Source organism: Zonotrichia albicollis, chromosome Z (assembly GCF_047830755.1).
Source record: "Zonotrichia albicollis isolate bZonAlb1 chromosome Z, bZonAlb1.hap1, whole genome shotgun sequence".
Taxonomy (NCBI): domain Eukaryota; kingdom Metazoa; phylum Chordata; class Aves; order Passeriformes; family Passerellidae; genus Zonotrichia; species Zonotrichia albicollis.
The window spans coordinates 71,167,982-71,189,386 of NC_133860.1; the positions used below are offsets into that span (position 1 = coordinate 71,167,982).

A 21,405-nucleotide genomic window follows, 5' to 3' on the forward strand; every position below is an offset into this window, starting at 1 on the left:
CTGTTGCAGTAGTGAATTTGTTAAAATCAAACCAGTTTCTTGCTTAATGTTGTTTTTTAAAAAAATATTTAAAGCTGGATTTTTTCAGAAGTGTTGTTGGTGGTTTTCTTTTAATTTCTGGAGGTTTGTCTCCTGTTTGATTCAGATGTGTCCTCTGAGATAAAATAGTCTGTCATACCCAAATAACCATTCATAATTAGAGGTTTGCATTTTCTGTAAAGCCTCAAGAGAATCTTGATATTTGAGGCAGAATAAAGCTTAGTACTGTTCTCCAATCTATTAAAGCTAAATGCAACTACAAAAAGCCAGAAAAGAATTTGCACAAGAATTCTCTGCAGCAGTTTTTGCATTCTCCTCAGTCCCCTCCCAAAACATCTCCTTGATAAAAGATTCTGGAGCTAAACTTTTTGTATTGTCTTCTCACTGCTTCCCCAAAAACTCTTCAGTTGAAAAATAAGGAAAGTATTGTAAGAACAAGGAAAGGAACATAGCACATGTTGAAGTTGACAGTGCATCTCCTCTAGGTGGCTCTTAAGACCTAAAGAATCTGAACAATACCAAAAATAAGTGATTTATATTATTGTCTGTGATTCCACCAAGAGCCACTGCATTATCTGTGAGCTGCCTTTCCACATTCTCCACTGCATTTACTGCACTTAAACCTAAAAGATGTGGAGAATAATGATCTTTAGTTAATAAGGAAGTGGCCTGTGGAACGCACAAATCATATGGCGCATCTGTTCTAGTGATGGTATCTTCATTAAGAATTCTTTTTTGATAACTGACATCTTGCCTGAAACAAAAAACCCCAAACAACTGGTAGGTGAGCGTTGCTTATGAATGTTTCTAATCTGCTGTTGACCCCTTTTTGTAGGGTTAGTTCTAATATAAGTCACAATACCAAAAGTAATTATTTCAGAAAGACCACCAGCAACCTCTTCTAAGGATTTTGTAATAAATAGTTTTTACATGCACAATGGCAGCAGTGCTAATGAATTTTCTAATTTCCTGATTGCTTCTAGGAGCTCGAACCACAAGTTGGAGAGCAGTTGTTGCAGCTTTGGGACCATATTCCTTTGGAGTGAAAAAACTCAACTGATTAAGCATGTCAGATAATGAGATGGAGGTAGTTATTATTTCATGTATTGCATTCTGGTTTTGTGATGGAGGAGCAGGTCTCAACATACACTATATCATTTCAGTACTGTCATTTGTAGCTTCTGGAAGAACAGGTACACAGAGAACTAAATGTTTTCTTCCTTTTGATTTTTTCTAGCTGACATTGAAACATCAGCTCTAACCACTAGAACCAGCAGCATGCCAATACCAAGATCAGGAAGAAGGTGGCACAACAAACGAATTCCTGAAGCTCTTAGTCCTGCTAGCTCTTAGCTAGCAGTGGAAAAAAAAGAGGGGATTATGTTTGTTTCAGTGTTTCCTTGTTGTAAAAAATGTCAATAAGGTTATCCACGAGTCTTTTTTTGACTGATTATTTTTTTCTACAGTAGTGAGCAGATACTTGAAAATGTGGTAAAGTTCAAAACTAAGTTTAAAGCAACGCACCACATGTAAGTTGTTTGTGGGTTTAAAATAGCCCAGCAGACAGTTTACATTTAAAGAATTCTCAGTGCAGTAAATGTATGGAAGAAGCCAGTTTAATGTTAATTAATCATTCTTGAAGTTTGATTAAAATAAATAAATTGAGAATAGATGTCTCCAAATATGTTGGGAGATTCTGTAATTGTTTGATGAACTTCTGTATCCATAGTACAAGAGAGAAGGATATAGTCAATTACAAACAACTAGACAGCTGAAGAACACTAGTTTTTGAATCCTAGTTTAAATACAGAAAGAAAAGAAGCATGAGACTTTTTTGAATGTGGATTGATCCAGTGGTATTTCTAGTTTCAGTTTTTTTGCCCGTAAAAATACTCACACTTTGACAAGCTGAAACAATCTTTCAGAGGCCTGTAGCCAAATGGTATTCCTAATAGTTAACTAACTTGAGCATTGTTATAAGATTTCTACTTCTTTTATAAAAAATAAAAAATAATTGCCAGTACATTGGCACCAGTTGCTTCATCTTTCAATGTAGTCTTCAATTTTTCTTTCTTTTTATACCTTGTCTTTCAAGTTCATTTCTTTCTTCTATACTACTGCTGTTTTCATTTATTGGGCTTTTCCTTAGTCATTAACATACTGTAATGTGAGGCTGTTGCTAATTCAGTCTGCTCACTGTCAGCAACATTGCTCATTCTTGAGTTAAACTGAGAGCTTTTTCTGCTTCTGAGCTTCTACTTAGTTTCTCATGTCTTCTTTAGGATGTTCTCATAGTTCAGACTATCCCATGTATTCATTAACTCTGGCACAGCATCATTAGAAATTTAAGTAGGACCTGAAAAAGGCTACTGCAGGGCCTTGTGCAGTCAAGAAAAAAGCTGCCAAGAATATGAATGGCTGTGAAAGATAAGGAGATGAAAAAGGTATCCAGAGATTTAAAAGAAAAGGGATCTTTAGGCATTTAAAAACCAAACAAATATCTTAAAAAATATATGTATAATATGTTTTCATCTTGAATCCAGAGCTGAAGACTCACTTGCACCAAGTAGTGTTCTTTAAAATTCATCTCCTCTCTCTTTTTTTTTTTCCTAGGGAGACATTTATTACTTATTTAGCACCCTCTTTAATTTATATAAAAATAGTAAATATAACCTACAGGAACCCTGCTCTTAGAAAACAGTCAGATTTTTGGCATGTTGCTACTTCTCTCTGCCAGTCAAGATGCAATAATTTCATAAACAGGTCTAGGACATGCTTGTCATGTCCTCTCTGACTGCTTCCTTTTCTCTCCACATGATCAAAGTGGTCATTGCTGTTCATTAGCATGGCATTTACAGGAATCCTTATTGAAAGGACCCTAAGAGGTAAACTTATTTCTTTGTAAGAGTAGAAGCTGAAATGTGTTGTTTTTTCCCTAGATCTGAAACTGATGGGAGGCAGAAAATCTGTACTGAAATGTTCAGCTTCTCAGTGTTCTCATTGAATAAAGTACTTGGCATAAACTGGATTTTTTAGACTTGGTGCCTTTCTCTGTCCTTCAGTTTTTGGGGTTTTTTTAAATTGTCTTCATGCTGTCAAATAGCCTGTATGAAAAATTTTGTAATGAAACTGTAGATAAAAGCTTTTGTATTGATCTTGCTTGAAGTGCCTCTGCAGTTGTTCTGCAGTCTCTTGGAGCATTCCCAGTTGCCTGTGGGGCAATTGGGATGTATGTATTCGCTGTTTAAGGGAACCATTCAAGTTTGGGTTTGGTCACATCTACTGGTGGAGGGAAGGTGCTGAGTAACAGAGGTAAGACAAAATAGTATCACTGGGTTTGGGAGCTCTTAAGGACCTCCTTCTTTAATTTCAAGTGAGGTTAAGTACGGCATGGAGCTAAGATCCAGATCCAAACTGGAGAGAAGCTGAATTACACAATGGTTCCTGCTTCTTGTGTTCATTAAAATAGGTGTCTCTGTCTTGCCTGTAATCTGTGAATCCTGCTGCAGCAGGCTTTTATACTTAGTTTGGCTGGATTACAGGTAATTAGTACCAAATACAGAAGGGATAGATCTGGCTGATAAACTGCCTCTGGAGGTCTTAAATTAGAGAAAAAAATCAGCTGTCTACCATTTGGTGGTGATCCAAGGCCTAAATGAAGTGAAATGTGAAAAGTGGCCTATTGTGTTAGGCAAAACAAACAGACCTTAAAGAGGTCTGGTGAAAGCTTAAGACCTGATAAAAGTTCCTCAGGATTGTATCAGGTGTAGAAAAGGGTGCCAGATCCAACTGGGGAGTAATATCTGGGAGGCAGTCCAAATATTTAGATCCTGGCAGTTTCTTGTGAGGGATATTTTCTGTGATATAGCTCCAGTATTTGATGCAGGTCTCCTGGGATGTACAACGGCTACCTGGCTGCTGGTCTTCAGCACATGAGAAGGCTCTGTCTGGGAGATGACTCTCTGGTCCTTCTCATGCTTCTCAGGGCCTGATGTTCTCCTCCATGTTCTGGGTCCTGCTTGCCCAGGGGAGCTGCCACAGGCATGCTGTGTGCCTGGTCCTGTGTGGTGGCTGACTGCTGGCTGGGCCTCTGGATCCCAGTGGAGACCACACAGGCGACTTGTACAAGAATAAGGGCTCCTGTGCACTGTGAATGTACCATGGGGTGAGGTACAAGACAGTGCAGCCCCCAAGCCCTAAGAGCTTGTGGCTGTGCCCTGCTCACTGTGGTTGCCCCAACAGCTGGGGATCGTGTTCTCCACTGGCATCTCTGTGGTCCTCTCCTGCAGGACTGGTCCAGGACATTCCCAGAAATGGGAGGAAGAAAACTTCTTGAGACAGAACTTACGTTAGTGTGTCCATGGTGAAACCACCTCCTTGTGAATGCCCCCTTACGGGGAAGGAAGCATCCAATACTCATAAATGCTCGTGATCAAAAGGAACAACAAAAGTGACAGGGTCTGCAAAATCTCACCAAGTTTTGTTAGTAACTTACACACTTGGCATGGAAATTGTTAGTCCATACCCTGTCCTATACACAAGGCAGAGGGTTTGGGAGAAAGTGCAGAGTGAAAGGGAAAGCAGAGAATAAAATATGAATTAAACAGAGGGAGGGAAAGAAAAAAAATGTGCATGAGAGACCACTAGTCCTGGTTCTAGATGACACACTTGGCATGGAAATTGCTATGTCAGTCCTAGCCTACCCTATATACACATGGCAGAGGATTTGGGAGAAAGGGATATGGTAAAAGAGAAGGAAGAAAAGGAGAGGTGGATTAAAGAGAAGGAGGGAGAGAGAAAGAAAAAGGGAGAGAAAAAGAGACCAGCAATCCTGGTTCCATCATCAACCCAGATGATGGGATGTCATTCCTGGTTCTGTCATTGATGAAGATGATAAAATAGGTGTCCGTGGTCCTGTAAGCACTGCCCAGGATTTAGGGGCTTCCTTTCTATGGATAGGTTTCCATGCTCGGAAACCAGATTTCTTGCTTGTAGTGGTTCTTGCATGATCTTGACTCTGCTCTACAGCCTATGCTCACTTGTTGGCTTTATTCTTACTGTTTTGCTGTACTGTGTTGTGTTTACCTCCAGGCACTCGAACAAGGATATTTGTCCCAGAGAAGTGGTGTCCTACCTCTGCATGGCCTCCTTTTCCAGTCACAAGTTTTTCTTTCTGATGTGCAGTTATTACAAATAGTGCTGGGTTCCTCCCAACAGCTCTTGCATGTTTTTAGCAGGAGTCCTTGGCTGACTCCACAGCCATGCAGTTATCAGTATTTGAGACACAAACGCAGTGCAGGCCTCTTCTCTGCTGGCATTCTCCACCCATGTTGCTCCCATGGGATGCTGAGCAGGCTCAGGGCCAGCCAGCATCTCTGGAACCCTACCTGGTGCTGGCAGTGGGCCACCAATGCTCAGGGCATCCCCCCATGCAGGCAGAGTGGAACTCAGAGCCCGGAGTGCCCAGCTGAAGTGGGAGGGACGCTGGCTGTGGACAGCCTGAGCCCTGCTGAGGGCATGGGCTCCCCTCTGGCAGCCCTGCACTGGCCCCTTGCCAAAGGCCTGTGCCCCTTGTATGCAGGAGTAGTGAGGCTTTGGCCTCTGTCCCTCTGCGCCTGGGCTTGGTGTGGCTTGCCTCCCCTTTTGGGCAGTTCTTTGTCACCTCCTGCTTAGGACAGGTCATGGACTCTATTATCTTCCCTTTGCTACGGCTCTTGCTTGAGATTCCCTCTTTAAGCCACAGAAAATATAATGGGCAAAACTTCAGAATGGGGCCTGGAATTGAACTTTGTTGGCAGGAAAGGCATAAGTATTATCCTTCCAGTGCGCTTCTAAGCAGAAGAATTTGGGAGAACAAGCTTTAGCAAGCATTTAAAGCATTTATGAATATTCTGAAGAAACTTCCTGAAAAGAAACCGTTTTGTTGAGGTGATTCTTCCCTGTTAAACTGACTGCAATGTAGTTTCGTTGTCTGAAATACTTTCTTGCTTTTTGCAGAGATTTGTGTGGCTCCTCTTTGTTAGTTATAGCTGTGTTCATTGTTTGAACAAGCTGAAAACTCCAGGTATGTCCATTTTTGAAAAACGTTCTAGGGAACACTTCAATGTTGCTGGCTTTTAAATGTGTGTTATCTTTTGTTATCTTTTACTTTATGTAGCTCAACATAGCAATGACATTTAATTTTATAAGTCTCTAAACACATCTGCAAAAATTTGGTATGTTTATTTTCTTTTTTTTTTTTTAATATTCAGAAAATATATACTGACTTAGTCTTTATTTTGTATTTCTGCCCTTTAAAATTACTCCAAAGGTGAACAGAGTATAACTGGAGTGGTGGTATGGTCTCACAGAAAGAAACTCTTTAACAGTCATTGCAATACTAAGAGATTTGCTTGGGAGAAGCTTATCTACAAATGAGACTTCCATCTTGATTCTTGAGTATCTCAGAGCCAAAAAAAAATTCTGAAGAAACTTACCAATTGGACTATATGAGATGCTGGTAAATATGGGTTTGAATTCTATGATGTGTACTAGCCTTGTTTTAGGGCATAACATGTAGTCAAGATGCTATTTCCACTTAATAGCTGTCACTACTGCGAGGTTTTCCTAAAAATGTCTGAATTTCCTCTTTCTTAGTATTTTACATGTAAATTTAGTTCTAATTTTATCTGATATTAATGAAATAAATTGATCTGAGATAGTGTCAGCTAAAAGGATACATTTTCTTATTCAAATAATAGTGTTACTAACTGTTATTCAATTAATCAGTCTCTAAAAATCTTCTTATGTTACTTTAGAGTGTCCTATTCAATCTTCCTTAGGAACTGTTTCCAACGTAAATAAAAAAAGGATTTTTTCTTCACTTAAATTTTCTTTTTCTCTTGCCATCAGCCTTCTGGTTTTGGGTTCTAATCAGCTTTCTGGAAGCTCCTGTAAGCACACATGATCACTAGGTGGTGCTGTTCTGCCAAAGAAAAGCTTAAAACGTGGGAGCTACAGATTCATGAATAAAGAATGAAAAAGGCCAGAGAATGTAGAGATTACAATTATTTAGTTATTGCAGTTTTTTCTTTATAGTTTTGCAAAATTTGTAAGTTCAGGGAGAAAAAATCCTCTTTTCTGGTTGACTTATTTCAAATTTATGAATTATTTGTTATGAACGTTAACTTGAGTAATGGCTTTGTACATGAATAATTACATCTTCCTTCACCAGGCAGTTGACACTACTGCTGTAAAGATTTTGGGAAGGGTGGTGGCATCTGATACTGCATTTTCAAATCTGAAGTTTAAAAATATTCCTGGAGTTGATGCATAAGGGAGTAAAGAAGGTACGGAGATTGACATGTAGTTATGAGACATTTCTGCTTTCATAAATGTATTTGCTTTGTTATATGTTTTCCTAATCTATAAGGAGGTGCAGAAATGTTCCTTACAACCAGGATGGTCCTCCCTTAAATAAGAGGATAATTGTTCCTTACATCACAGGCAATAGTAAAAAGGGTACTTGAACTTTCAGAAGAATCATCTTTTCATAATTTTGAAACAGATGTTAAAACCTCTTTGATTTTTTCCTAAATAACAATTTCTTGTTTTCTCCTAAAATTTTGACCAGATGGGTAGAATTTGCCTTTCCAATGTATAAGAGAAGTTTTGATCTTTACTTCTGTATTAAAAAGAAGCAGAAAAGACATATTTAGGTCTTTTCTCTCTGGCAGTTGCTTGCTTGCAGCTTATGTTATGAAACTTGCAACAATACAGAGCACCTGTATGCTAAAATAAGTGAATTCAGTCATATCTGCCTTTTAATATGTGCTTCTCTGCTGCATGACTCTCCTTTTCCAGCAAATACAAATACTTCCTTTAGTGTGACTACCATTCCTACTTCTGCAAAGTTGTTTGTCTTTGCAATCTCCTTAATGTAGATTAAGAGGGAGCAGAAACACACTGGAAACTATGAAATAATATAAGAATTTTTTGGATTACCAAGAATTTTAATCTATGAGCACAGTATTTTGGACTGGGTAGGCACAAGGGGAAGGAAATAGTCTCCTTAGTCCACAGCAACCTGTTTTAGGAGTTATTACATGTCTTTGAGAATTGTTCATGTGTGAAATGGTAAACCAAAATTTTCCACCCAGATCCTATTCCTGCCAATTACATTCCAAAACAAGTTTCTGAGGTCTGATTAAATAAAAATAAGAATTTAATTTTCCTCACATGCCTCTTCCCCGAAGCATTTTTAGGGATAGTGAAAAACAAATGCCCAAATAACTTATGGCTACCCACCAACTCATGAACAACACAGTCCGTTATGAAATGACCTCTGCAACAGAGGAGGGAGAGGGAAAGGCATTGGAACAGGTAGATGCAAAAAGCTTTTCCAAGTTCAGTGATGTCTCTGAGGCTTGTAGGGTAAAAAAATAAAACAATGGGCATTTTTATACTAGCAGAGTAAATGTCTGGTGCAAATGCAACTCATTCTCACAAACAAGCCAATACAGTTTATTTCATTTGTGGCAGTAGTATCAAGCTGTGTCAGCATAAGCAATCTTGCTGTGTAAGCTGTATCTGTCCTGTGGGGGTTCATTAACTTTGCTGTAGACCAAGCCTTTTAGAGGAGCTTCTTGCTTACTTACTGGCAACACACAGAAAATGAGAGACATTAGTGACTTCAAATTTTCATCTGATTAATAAGTTCTATATTCATCCCTTAGAAGTGTCGTGACTATTTCAGCATTGCTCTGGATACTGATGAAGCCCCCTGATATGGGGCTTTAGGCAAAAATCAAACCACACTATGATAGCTTGCTTTTTTCACAGCAGAAAATATGCACCCTGTAAGAAGTTCTGCAGCTCTTACTGCTCCACCTCAAAGCTTTTGTCTGTTTTATGCTATCTCTAATCATGCTGCAAAAGGAAAATCTTTCCAGAGCAGAAAATACCAAGATTCTATTCTTGATCATATCTTGAAGACACAAGTGCTGTTAGAGAGACAAAACCATCCCAACTCTATGATATTGAAATCTTAAGAAACTGCTGGACAATCAACAGGATGCTGTGCAATTAAATTAGGAGACTACTGTAAAGATGCCTTTGTTTATTACACATATTTTTAATTTCATTATTTCATTTTAGAGTCAAGTAAGAAGTTGTATCCATCAGGATAGGGGGAAGCTTGTCCATGAGCTTACCTGTATTTATAAGGTCCAGAGGATGAGTCCTTAGCATTGCTGGTGAGAGGAGCATTTAGCAGGAGTCTGTGGTTATCCAGCACATTTTTTCTTTTAACCAGAAATATTTAATAAGAAAGTGAAGTAGCATATTCTAGCACATTCCTCTTGCAATAAAATATTTTTCAATCCACAGGCTGCTGGCATTTAGTCCTTTGAAAATCTAATAACCTTTGAAATGTCGTCATTCATAAGGAAATTCTGTTATAGTTTCTGAAAAAAATAGATCTTCAACCATGCTTTCCATATTAAATATTAGGATTTGGTTGAGAAAACAGGATTCATATTTATATTTGAAAACTGTGATTCCTCTGTAAAAATCTCAATTCTGTAATAACATTTGAATTTTATAGATTTTTAATGCTGCCACTTAGGAACTTTGCAAACTCCGCATCTCGAAAAAATGCACATAATCTGTAATCGTGGTAATCTTTTAGGTTAGTTCTGTTTAACTCTGACAAAAAGCCAAATGTTAATATATTTAATTATGCTGCACTTCTTTTATTGTGAACATTAGGAAAAAAGCCACAATTTAACCTTTGAGACTCCTGCTTGTACTCTCAGTAAAATAGCTATGCTTCTCTTATAGGCAATCATGGTATATCTCAGTACCAGCAATATTCTTTGGGTTATATTGCAAAGTAATAAAATGCTGAAGCCTGTTAACTCTGTTGGTGATGAATTCAGAATGGCATCCATTCTTTCAACATTTAACTGATCCTGCTTTTGAGTGAAAGGAGATTTTAGGCATTCATTCAACTTCTGGAACTGGAAACATCTATCAACAGCACTCTAATGCCAGAGTTGTTCACAGGTAACTGCTTTTGCTTCAGTATTTTTGGGCAATACTGAGTAAAATTACTGCCAAAAATCAGTCATAAAATGCTTTTTCTCCTGCTGGGTGAGTAGTGGAATTAGCATAACAGTTATTTTACTTAGTTTTTCTAGTTTGGAAGATTTTCATTCATGAAGACCCCTAGAGATGTCTGTGCCATTAAACCATTCCAGTAATGCCAGTCCCAACCCCAGCAAAGCCATTGTGAGGAGCCTGTGTGTGCAGGGGCATTCTGGAATACCTGGTTGCATAAAGCAGAACTGTGTGCAGCAGCAGGGGAGTGAAATCAGCATCAAGTTCTTCAACTTGTCAAAACCCACAAATACAATGAGGGAGTAGCATAGACTCTTTGCTAACTGGGAAGAGAAACCTTGTACTACAGTTTAGAGAGGCCAGATTTTGCATTTGAGAGGGGCACTCTCTTTGGGTTCAGGATGAATACATCTCTTAATTTCATGCCTTTTTGTGTGATTGTGATCAGGTAGTGGTACCTTTGTCCTTTGATACTTCAGAACTTGGAACTGGTGATAAAAAGGTAAAGAGTTCTGCACATCAAAAACTTACAGTGTTTTGCACAGCTAATCAAGGTAATTATTAGAGGGATTTTAAGGATTATGGCCATCTGGACATATAGCAAAAATACATGGAGAAGAGTTAAGGTCACTCAGCTGTAATGAGATAATGATTTTTAGGTATTATTTTTAATAAGCTGTGCTGGCTTGAAGATAAACCAGCAGGATAAGTTAACCCCACAAAAATACCTTGCAAGGGACTTTAAGTCGAAGTTAAAATTTAAATAGGTTACAATACATGCAAAGAATACAGAAAACTGGCTTAAAACCACAGGATACAATGTGGCCCCTGTTAATCAGGGTGGAGGTCTCAGTCCAATTAAGCAGTGGTTGTGGTGCTGTTTAGAGATGATTGCAGCCTTGTCAAAAGACGTGGTCCTGTGGAAAGTCTGGTTCCCCTCCAGATGTCCAATGGTGGTGGTGGTGGTGTCCCGAGCCACAGATTATATACAGGCAGGGAATGTTTGGTACCTCCCCCAGGGTGGGCATTTTCACAATGGAATTATGTATTCCTGTGAATATTATGAATATTATGGGGAGCCCTTAATGGCTCATTGGCAGAGATGATCCCCCTTAAGGATCATCATGTGAAGACAAAGAAAACCTTACACCCAGCTCATATGTGGGAGGTGCATGGGACAGCTTCTGCAAATGGCCCACTATTAACAGGTCATCAGGAATAATGCAGATGGGTGTGGAATGCATACTTTGGCTACACCCATATTGGTACTGTTTCTCCTGTAACCACAACATAAGATGATAAAATATTTTACACAGAGGAAGTGGTGTGGTTAGATCACAGAGTTCATCACACATTTTCACCCCCGTTTCATTGAGGAAAAAGACTTCTAATTTTGATTTCTTTAGCTCTGAGTGTAAGCTCTGTATTACCCTCTGGCCAGTAGCTAAGAGTTAAGGTAGGTGACAGTGAAGGGCTTTTCACCAGTAGACCTATGTCCTGCCTACATAGCAACAGGTGTTGCGGAGAAAAATAGTCATAAATCAGGAGCAATGATGGTTTTTGTCCCTAAAATATCCAAAATCTCTACTTACTGTAGAATAAGTTTTGTTGGAGATCTGGAATGGAGAGAAGTACTCGAGTATTTTGTATATATTACTATCAAATTGAAAAATTGCTGTTGCCCTGCCTTCCATAGCTATGCCATGTAAGACTGCAGAGCTCTTGCTTTCCGACACTAGCAAGATATTGATGTTAGTGAATTGCTTCTCTGGAGGTGATCTTTTGCAGTTAGAGGTGGTAGCTCTGATACTGCGGTGATCAAACTGTATTGACCATCCACCCTATCTTTTCCATCTAGTGCTTTACCACCATGAGGCTCGCCAGTCTGTTCCACACTAAGCAATAGTGAAGCAGTTCTTGCAGGATGCTGTCTTGTGTGGAGGTGCTCCTGCGGCAAAAATAATTGATCAGGGACTGGATTACTTTACTGCCTTGCAAAGTAGATTAAATAATCCAGGAAAATTTTTATGAATTAGCAAAGTTCAAGAACTAGTATTGCTTCATCTCTCCCTCTTGACTCTTGCAGATAAGACTAGCAGATTTTGTTTGTCTTCTGCTTCAATTAATTTTCAAAAGATTATTTCTGTGTTCTATTAATTGCATATAGCCAACAAAATAAAAAATAAACAGCCAACAAAAAATTGCAGTAAATTGTGCAATAGTGTTTGGTATGGGTACCAAATAAAATCAATCTCCTTTTGTAATATTTAGTAATTATTACTGAGTTTTACTTTGGGAGTCTCAAAAACTCCAACTCAATGAGATGTTAGCTATCAGTGGTGTGTGTTCTGCTTCACTTGCTGTTTACTGGTTATTGCTGTTACCAAAGCTGGGTCACATTTCCTTTGTGTCCAATGCTTTACCCTTATGATTTAAAAGTAAAACTTAGAATCAAGCTGCAGTAAAAATATGGAAGTGATTGAACATATCCAGGCAGTGCTAGTCTGTTTAGTATTCAAAGTATAGTGTCGGCTTTTGACCTTCTGATTTTATTGGCGTAAATTTCTTCCCTCACTTCCCTGCTAACTATTAGTGATCTGAAGGTTCCCAGCTGAGTGTTTCCCCATATTTCCAATCTCAATCGCATGAGGGAAGAATCCACAAAGCTGTGTGCCCACAACAGACTTTAGTGTTTTTGCCATATGAGGAGAAAATAAAAGAAAATGAAGGATTTGTTTCCCTCTGTGTGTATGCACTAAGATACGGGACAAATTTTCACCATCTTCCCAAGGGAACATGAAAGGACAAAAAGACAGCAGAGTTTGCCTTGTTGTTGTACTTGTGGAACTACAATTGGTGCGGCAGGATGGGAGTTGAAAGGTGGTTCCTGAAATACTGTTGTGATTTCTTAGGGGCTCCATAGGTTACCAGCACATACTCTTTACCCACCTTGGCAGGACTGACCCAAATGTCAGTTTTTCATGAAAGCAAATAGACAAAAAAAAGGCAGGAAAAGGCAGAAGCCAGGACAGGAAAATGTGCTGGAGAGAAAGAGAAGGTGAAGATCTGACTGCTGCAGGAACTCGCAGTAGAATTTTTATGCAAGATGTTTGTCAGTGAAGATGGTAGGCTTATGGCTGAAGGCATTCTTATAATCTGAAAAGCTTTTGTGTTTAGTAATTGGACACTTTTAATTTTTTTCAGTGCAGGTGGGTGCCTTTGTAACACATAAATACCTATCCAAAACATAAGCTTTCAGGAGCTTTCAGCTGCACTGGGACTTCCAGCCCTTTGTGATACCACCAGACAAATTTGCAAGGTGAGAGCACAGCATGCAGCAACTCTCTGTTCCCCACCTCGAGCAGAATTTATAAACAAGGCATCTGACATGGTGAGGAGAGAATGTCAGGAAATTAGATTGCTTTTCCTGATGCCTGGCTCTTTGAGGCTGACTCCAACAAAGTGATTATTTATGTATGTCTGCAGCATGATTGGCATTTCTTCTTGTGAAACCTCAGGAGGTGCAAGTCATAATAAATGTGAGTGACAGATCTGAATTATGAAAGAAGCCAGAAATATTTCACAGGGGTGCCAGGAAATATTTTTTAAAATACAGGATGTATTTTCTGTAAGAGACTGAAAATACTTTAGTGTTTAGGATAATAATTTCTCTTAATATATTAATGCATTGCTTGACAACCAGTCTTTGCACTTGGATAGCTTGGAAATTATTCAGAGGAATCAAAATAATCTTACAAGTACGCATTTATTCATGAGCTTCTCTTTTGGGTGATTCCCTCTGCCACCCCCCTTCTTTCAGTCTGCGGCAGATGAAACTGTTCAAGGTTTTATATTGCAGTGAACAGTTTCACCAAGAAACAGACAATTGATAAGAGGTTGCCTAGGAAACCCTGTGCCCATTGATTTTCATTTTGCTGCATTATGTAGGTGTAGCTATTTTCAGCCAAAAAAATTCCCCCAAAATTCTCCCCACGGAATCAGTGGAGTGATGGGGAAATTACTTTTTATATTCTAGAGAGTTTAATCTTAATTTCTCATTTGATTTTTGATCATTTCTAACAACAGGGGTTTCTCATGTGCGTGTGGGTGGTGAAGTGGTGGAGGTTTCTTTGGAAACTACTTGCAGCAATAGAAATTCTGCTTGAGAAAGCAATATGGAAATAAACTGCTTTAAATGCAGCTCACGTACAAAACATAGTCTCCCTGCCAATGGAAAAACCCCACCAGCTCTCAAGAGAGCCCTGCTCTGATCAGTCTGAGTCGATTATTCCTTCAGCTTTAATAATTCAAACTCCCTGTCTGCCTTACAGGGAGTTTTCCTCTCGCCTGGAAGACACATGATGCTGACTTGGGAGATCCCCAGTCTGCTGCTTGTATTTTTAATGATAGGTTTGTTCTTGACAATATCTTCTTGAGGAAAAAAAAATTATCGTTTTCCTTTTAGTAGGAAAATCTGTATGGAATCTAAAAGATTTGCATGGACTTTCACTCTCCAGTTATTTGGAATTTTTTTCCCCCAGTGAGAGAAAAAATTCAAGGTTAAATATTTAACTTATGCTAACAGTAGAAGACTAATCAAAATTACTATTAACCTCTTTCACCTGACGTGGTATTCTGAGCGTCTTAATACCCATTGTGTACTAAATTAATGCACCAAATGGTTTGTGCCCAAACTATTTTCTTGATACAAGATTTGATGCTAGGGTACTAATAAAGAAATACAGGAAAACCTGATTCCATGTTCTGCATATCCACTCTGGAATTTGCTGAGTTCTGTGTGTGTGAATTCCTTTGGTGGTATTGGCAGTACTTTGCTGACTTTATTGCTGCAAGGTTTCAGCTTTGAAAACCACAGTAGTAATGGTGAAATTCCAGGAAGCCCTGCAGTCTATCTGTGGCCTCTGCCCTTCTGACGGGATGGGTCTCCCCAGCCTCTCCTCAGAGATGAGTAACAGCAGTAAATGTGTCTGGGAGAAGTGGCCACTACTCATGGACACGGCATCCTTCCCTCTAGATGGGAATTGTCTGACAGACAGATAAGGACAAAGTAGGGAAAAAGGTGATGATAGTGGAGGTGGAGGAGCTCTTCTCTCATCAAACAGATTTTGGTATGTCAGTGTCCTGCTGGAACTGCCACAGTGGGGAGGATTCCCGAGGCTTAAGCACAGCGTTGGTGCACCGCCTCCTGGTGCTGTCCACGTACGCTTTGTGTGGGTTGCTTTCCTCTGGCCACAGGAGAAGTGGCTGAATCTGCACAGCACCTGTGTGTTAACAGAGGAGCTTGAATATGTGGGGCAGGAGGGAGCAACTGCATTCTGTGCTCACAGAATTTCTTCACCCGCCTCGCTCACAGAGCAGCAGCAGAGCAGCTCAGCTTGCAAAGCAGCCTCGGATGGAGGGGCAGGGAAATGGGGTCAGCCAAGGTCTGAGCAGGGATTTGTTTCTCCAGCTTCTCATGCTGCTGTGTGCGGTTCTGCATCTGCAATGCTCTCTCGTGCCAGTCGGGGCTCTGGTACAGCATCATACTCACTGCACGCCCTTGAAAATTTTCCACCTGGGGTGAGAACAGCAGTCAAGTGAATTCAGAGCAATGAATTGCTTTTCTTAGTTGCTTTTCATGTACACAGTGGGAGTGATACTCATACCTTCAGGTGACCAAAGACCAGTGCGGTGGCTGAAAGCTGCTGAAATACAGCGTGACAGAGGGCCATTCCAGAAATGAGGACATCTATCTTCATCCTCTTTGTGGAGCCGATCTGCCAGTGGGGTCAAACACTGTACCAGTAAATGCAGTACATCAAAAGGAAAACTGGATTCTTTCTCATTCTTTTCCTCTCTCTTTTCTTTCTTGTCCACTTTTCTTTTTCTTCCTGTAAAACCTAATTTCTTCTCCTAAGACTGCATTTCTGCCAAGCACTCGCTTTCCTTTCTGTCAAAGGGTGAAAAGAATCAAACCTCAACTTTTATACCAGTTACTTTTATACCAGAAGAGTGGTAAAAGCAAGATATTTATATTTCAAAAAGCTAATAGCACAGAATGTAAATACAGCTGACTGCCAAATTCACTTCTGTTGCTATGCACAGATTTTGATTCAAGGTTATGCAGCTCCAAACACTTCACTGAAAGAAGTGATACTTTTAGTTGTTTCAAGTCCTTGTTTTCACACAGCTGTTACTTCCATTTATCCAATTTTTTTAGCATACATTTTCTGCAATAGATATATATTTGATTTCTTCTTGGCAATGAAGCAATGCTAAGATTTGGTTTCCATACAAATATATTACATCTTCCTGGAGAATTTCAAATTGCTAGCAACATTGCTTAAGCACAGAAATTCGTTTAGTAAGACAGATTTATTGGAGCAGCACTGAATTAGTTGACATAATGTATAACCCACTGTTTGATATTGCCTTCTGCCCTCTCAGCTTTACCAATATTAAGTAGATTAGCTTGACCATGCAATAAGCTATGCCTGCAATTTCCTCTTTTATGGGGAGGTTAAATGAAACACAACAGAACAGTTGTGCTGACTGTGCTCATAGACCATATTTGTCTGGACAAAATAGAAGTCTTTTATTTTCCATGCCTGTACCCTACTCCAATGATGACACTTCTTTTTGACATCTGTTATTCTATATGCTGTATGTTTTCAATTTACATTTCCAATTAAGTATTTTACTGCCTAGTATATTACTAGTTAAAAAATAACTAGGTTATGGCAAACTGTTTTTACTTAAAGTGCTCTGCTTTCTCTTAATAAAATACATGTTATTAGGTTTTGTGTTATTTAGTACTCTTTTGGTCTTATTTCTCCAAAGCAGAATGTCACCTTCATTTTCATATTTCCAGAAGTGACAGTACTCTGCTATGGGTAAAAAATGTTAGCTAAGAATCCAAATGATAAAGAAAAGTAGAAGGCTTTAAAATACTTAGTTTTGAAAAACACAGAAAAGACAGCAGGAGATGAGATATAAGGGGATACAAGATTCAAGATAAGAGTATAAGGGCTGCTAATTCTTCAGTGCTCAGTAGTTTTTCCTTGATATAATAAGAACTGAACCACTTCTGCTGTTCCTGAGATAAATAGTGGCTTAGACATTGCATCAGGTCATACTATTTTACCCTATACTAGTAGTCTGCCCTGGGTTTGGGACCCAGCAAGCCTAATTTTTCTTGAATGTGGAAAACTACATTGCCAATATATTCATAACCTGAATCTGGATATCGTAGTGTAAGTTGGATAAATTTTTGTGCATCTGAAATGGAGATGAGGGTCTTTGCTGCTACTGCTGAAATTGGACAAAAAATTCAAGGCAAGTCTTTTGCTCTGCAAATTACTTATCAAGATACCAAGAAACGAGGCCCACCTAAAAAGGATTTGTATTTAGTAAAACTCTCTAACTGTAAACTGCCTATAAATGTATTTTGTGCCAAGATTTGAGGCTTGTACTCTGGGAATACTGGATGTATAATGTAAACAGCAAACATTTGTAAAAATTGACTTCCGCCGTTTTCTGTCCCTTATGTTCCTCAACCACACCCCCAAATCTTGTCTCCACTGCATTACTCTGAAGCATTATTCAACCATAGAAAAGTGGTCAAGAAGACATCCAAAGTCAATTAGATATGTCTTTCTCTTAGCATGGTCCCATTGTCCTGAGCACCCTCCAACACTGAGCAGCTTGTGTCAGAATTTGCTCAAGTGCAAATTGTCAAAGGTTGGTCCTGCCAATGCATATCACTTAAGTTTCTGCTATTGCGTGCCTCTACTGTAGGTCTCCCACCAGGGTTTTTACACTGCTGCTGAGAATAATACTGTTGATTTTGAGTCCAGTTTCACCCAGCTGAGACTAGTTTCCCTCTCTTTCTCTGGCCTCCACTATTACCTCTAAATGGTCTTCATGTACTTGCAGTCCTATCTGTTAACCCTTAGTGGTGGGACATGAGATTCATCTTTTCTCCCAAGAAGTGGATGTTCTCACTTTCCAATGGCTCCTAGAAGGCTGTTGGTCCTTAGGCCCTTAGGCAACAAATCAGACTGCAACAACAGGCATAGGGAAACCCAAAGACTTAATGATCCATGAGCATTTACTCTTAGCTGATTGTCAAGCTGCTGAAGCCTCCTGGTACTCTCTAGCTGCTCTTTATTTTTAGAAGAATTATAGTAATGTGCTTGCTCAACTATGGCTAAGATGATGTTGGTTTAAAAGTCAAAAAATGAGGATCTTGAACATCCACACAGTGGTTTAGATTATCTCAAAATTTGCTGTTTCTCTGGGAACAAGGTAATTACCAAGATTTGGATACTCTGAAGCTTTCAGCCTGCCCAGAACATGGTCACAGACACCCTCCAGTTCCTCTTGCTTTATGTGCACAGTGGAGGCTAAAACTGCTGTTTCACTCCTCTTGGAGGGCATCTGTTTTACTGGGGATTTACCTAGTGTCTGGTAAAACAGCAGAAACTTCGGCTTTGGCAGAAAAAGCACAGTAAATGTAAAGAAGGATGAAATCTGTGACACCAATAAGGATGAGAAAAACAGTGCACTGGGAGACTGCAATGGATATATGCAGCAAAACTACATCAGCACAAGACAGGATCTCACTGCAGACCTGAGCATCTTTAGACAACTTATCTGTAATTTCAGAATCTCAGCTACATTTGTGCTTTATGAATTTATATCAACAACTTTCTGTATATGTGTGTGGGGAACTGCCCTAAATGAGACCAGGGCTTCTAGGCTGAAAATTCTAACATACTCTACAGACCACAGGCTCACCCTGATTACATGTTGGGAGTACAAGAGCACTGTCAGTGACTCCACACCTCAGCAGTGGGGGTATTTGTTGCGGCCCATGGTTTTGTATTGCATGTGATACAGACATCCCAGGAGCAGTAGTTCAGTATTACCCAGTTCCTTCTGACTCAGCACAGAAAGAAGTTACTCCAAGCATGATAATTTGCAGCTTCTGGAACTAGTTCCAAGCTATTTTCCAGCTCTGCTTCTATGAGTTTTTCTTTTAGTGTGACAAAGGAGTAGAAGGCAACAGGTTAAGAGGGTTTAAATTCTGTTTCACATGTTTTTTCTAAGTAGGCCAACTGACATCATGATTATTTCTTTTATCAGATGAAGATCTTCCCATCCTATAGTAGAGCTAAATAAAAAAGGACATCTTTTCTCCATCACTATCTTTCTTATAAGAGTAGATAAAAATGAAGAGTATTCATTTAAATGCATTCTTCTTTAATCATAGCAGAGACTTCAAAGAGACTGCATCTATTACTGATATGAAATTCAGAAAAAGTACAAATCAGATGCATCTCACTTTGCAACCACTGCTAAATCACACTAAAGTTGGGAGAGAACTACAAAATAGTAAATGTTCACCCCAAATACAAAGCACAAGTCAGTCTGGTTGCCAGGCTCCTTCTCATCTGACCATGATCATAATTTTTTTTCTTTATCCCCTCACGTCAACTGCAATAGTAACAAAAAATTAAGGGACACCTAAATGGTAGAAAGACAGCCACCTATTCCAGATATTCAGAGCAAAAATCAACTTGATTGATGATGTCCTTGTGCTGAAGGCAATGCAAACCCATTTGCAATGAATAACAGAAAACTGAATGAATGTGGTGCATCCCCTGTGTTGTCTGAACAGCTTGTTCAGACAAATTACAGAAGAACAACTGACTAGGTGAAGGGAAAACAATCTGGGCCTTGGGGACAGCCATTATTGTCAATTTAGCTGGTAATGCAAGTATTTTCTTGTTAAAAGAGGCTTTTCCTGAAGTCCTGCACAAAGAGGAGTTTTCCCTTTGTAACCTAAACTGAGTTATGAGATGGATAAAAAAAATATGACTTGTTTTTCTTTGCTTTCAAACAGTGATGTACTTCAGGATTTGAGTTATGTTGATGCTTGGGCAATGATCAGCTTTCATATAAATAGTTCATATTGACACATGATCAGATGTTTCAATGTGTGGAAAAAACATGGCGCTTTTGTCTTTTTTTTGCTTTGGAATTTCCCTGCTTTTACAGTCATGATAGTCAATGACCTTAATAGCCTGCACTTTAATTATGTTCTGGGGAGCAAGGACTTGCTTTTCAATAGAAAAAATTTCTACCCTACTTTTAAATTTCACATGATATCTCCCAAAATTATATCCTCATCAAACCTGTTGATTACCTGTTAATCTTTTTTGTTGACATTCATGTACCATTTTTTTTCAGCAGCTGTTGGCTTTCAAGGCTCAAGGAATCCTCATCTATTGATCTTTTCTTACTTGAGGAGCTGTTCTGCAACACTGATCAGCTACACCACCTTTTGCTGTATCTCTTCAATTTCTGCAATATTACTTTGAAAAGAAGAAACATTTTTCTATTTTTGAGCTATTATATTATATTATATTATATTATATTATATTATATTAATTAGATGAAGTTGCAAAAAATATCTATATAGTAGCAGTGTGGTATTTCCTGCTCTTTGCTTGATTTTCCCCCTTACACTTTTTAACATTCTATTTGCCTTTTTGAGTAATGTTATATATTGATGTTATGTTTACATGGAACTGTCCCAAATGCTCTAAGCTTCTTTCTGAGAGATAATGGCTAAACTAAAACCTGTAATTGTGTGTGTATATCATAAAGAGCTTCCTCTTTTTTGATTCATGGTACTTCACAGTGATGGATGCAGAATTTCACCCATTGTTTTATGCCTAGTAAATGCACTGGAGACAGTGATACACATCTTTAACTCGTCTCAATTACTTTCTGCTCTGATTCATGAGAAAAAATTCTATTACCAATAGACCCCACAGTCCAGCCTTGCTGGTACAATGCTGTGGTTTGGATTCAGTATGAGAATAATGTTGATAACACACTGATGTTTTGGCTTTTGCTAGGTAGTGCTTACCCTAAATCAAGGACTGCTCAGTTTGCCCATGCTCTGCCAGTGAGTAGGTGCACGAGAAACTGGTAGGGAGAACAGCCAGGACAGCTGACCTGAACTTACCCAACACAGAGTGCCACGTTCAGTATTATAAACCAGAGGGAGCTGGCTGTAAGGAAGTGATTGCTGCTTAGGGAAAGGCTGGGTATCAGTCAGTGAGTGGTGAAGATTTGTGCATTGCCTTTTTCTCTAGGATTTTATCCCTCTTTCCCTTTTTCCTTTTCACTGCTATTTGTATTAATACTAATATTAGTATTAATAGCAGTATTACTATATTTTACTTCTTTTCAATT

The 21,405-nt window shown here is 39.0% G+C and overlaps 1 protein-coding gene across 1 annotated transcript in view; it reads left to right on the top strand.

The window, feature by feature from the left end:
• LOC102066741 (3'-5' RNA helicase YTHDC2) overlaps positions 1-3,067 on the top strand; it is a 30,624-nt gene extending 27,557 nt beyond the window's left edge. Inside the window, exons 29-30 of the mRNA XM_014271551.3 lie at positions 1,023-1,126; positions 1,277-3,067. Coding sequence (XP_014127026.1) covers positions 1,023-1,085 — 63 coding nt within the window. The 3' untranslated portion in view covers positions 1,086-1,126; positions 1,277-3,067. The remainder of the gene's footprint in view (positions 1-1,022; positions 1,127-1,276) is intronic.
• The last annotated feature ends 18,338 nt before the right edge of the window (positions 3,068-21,405 follow it).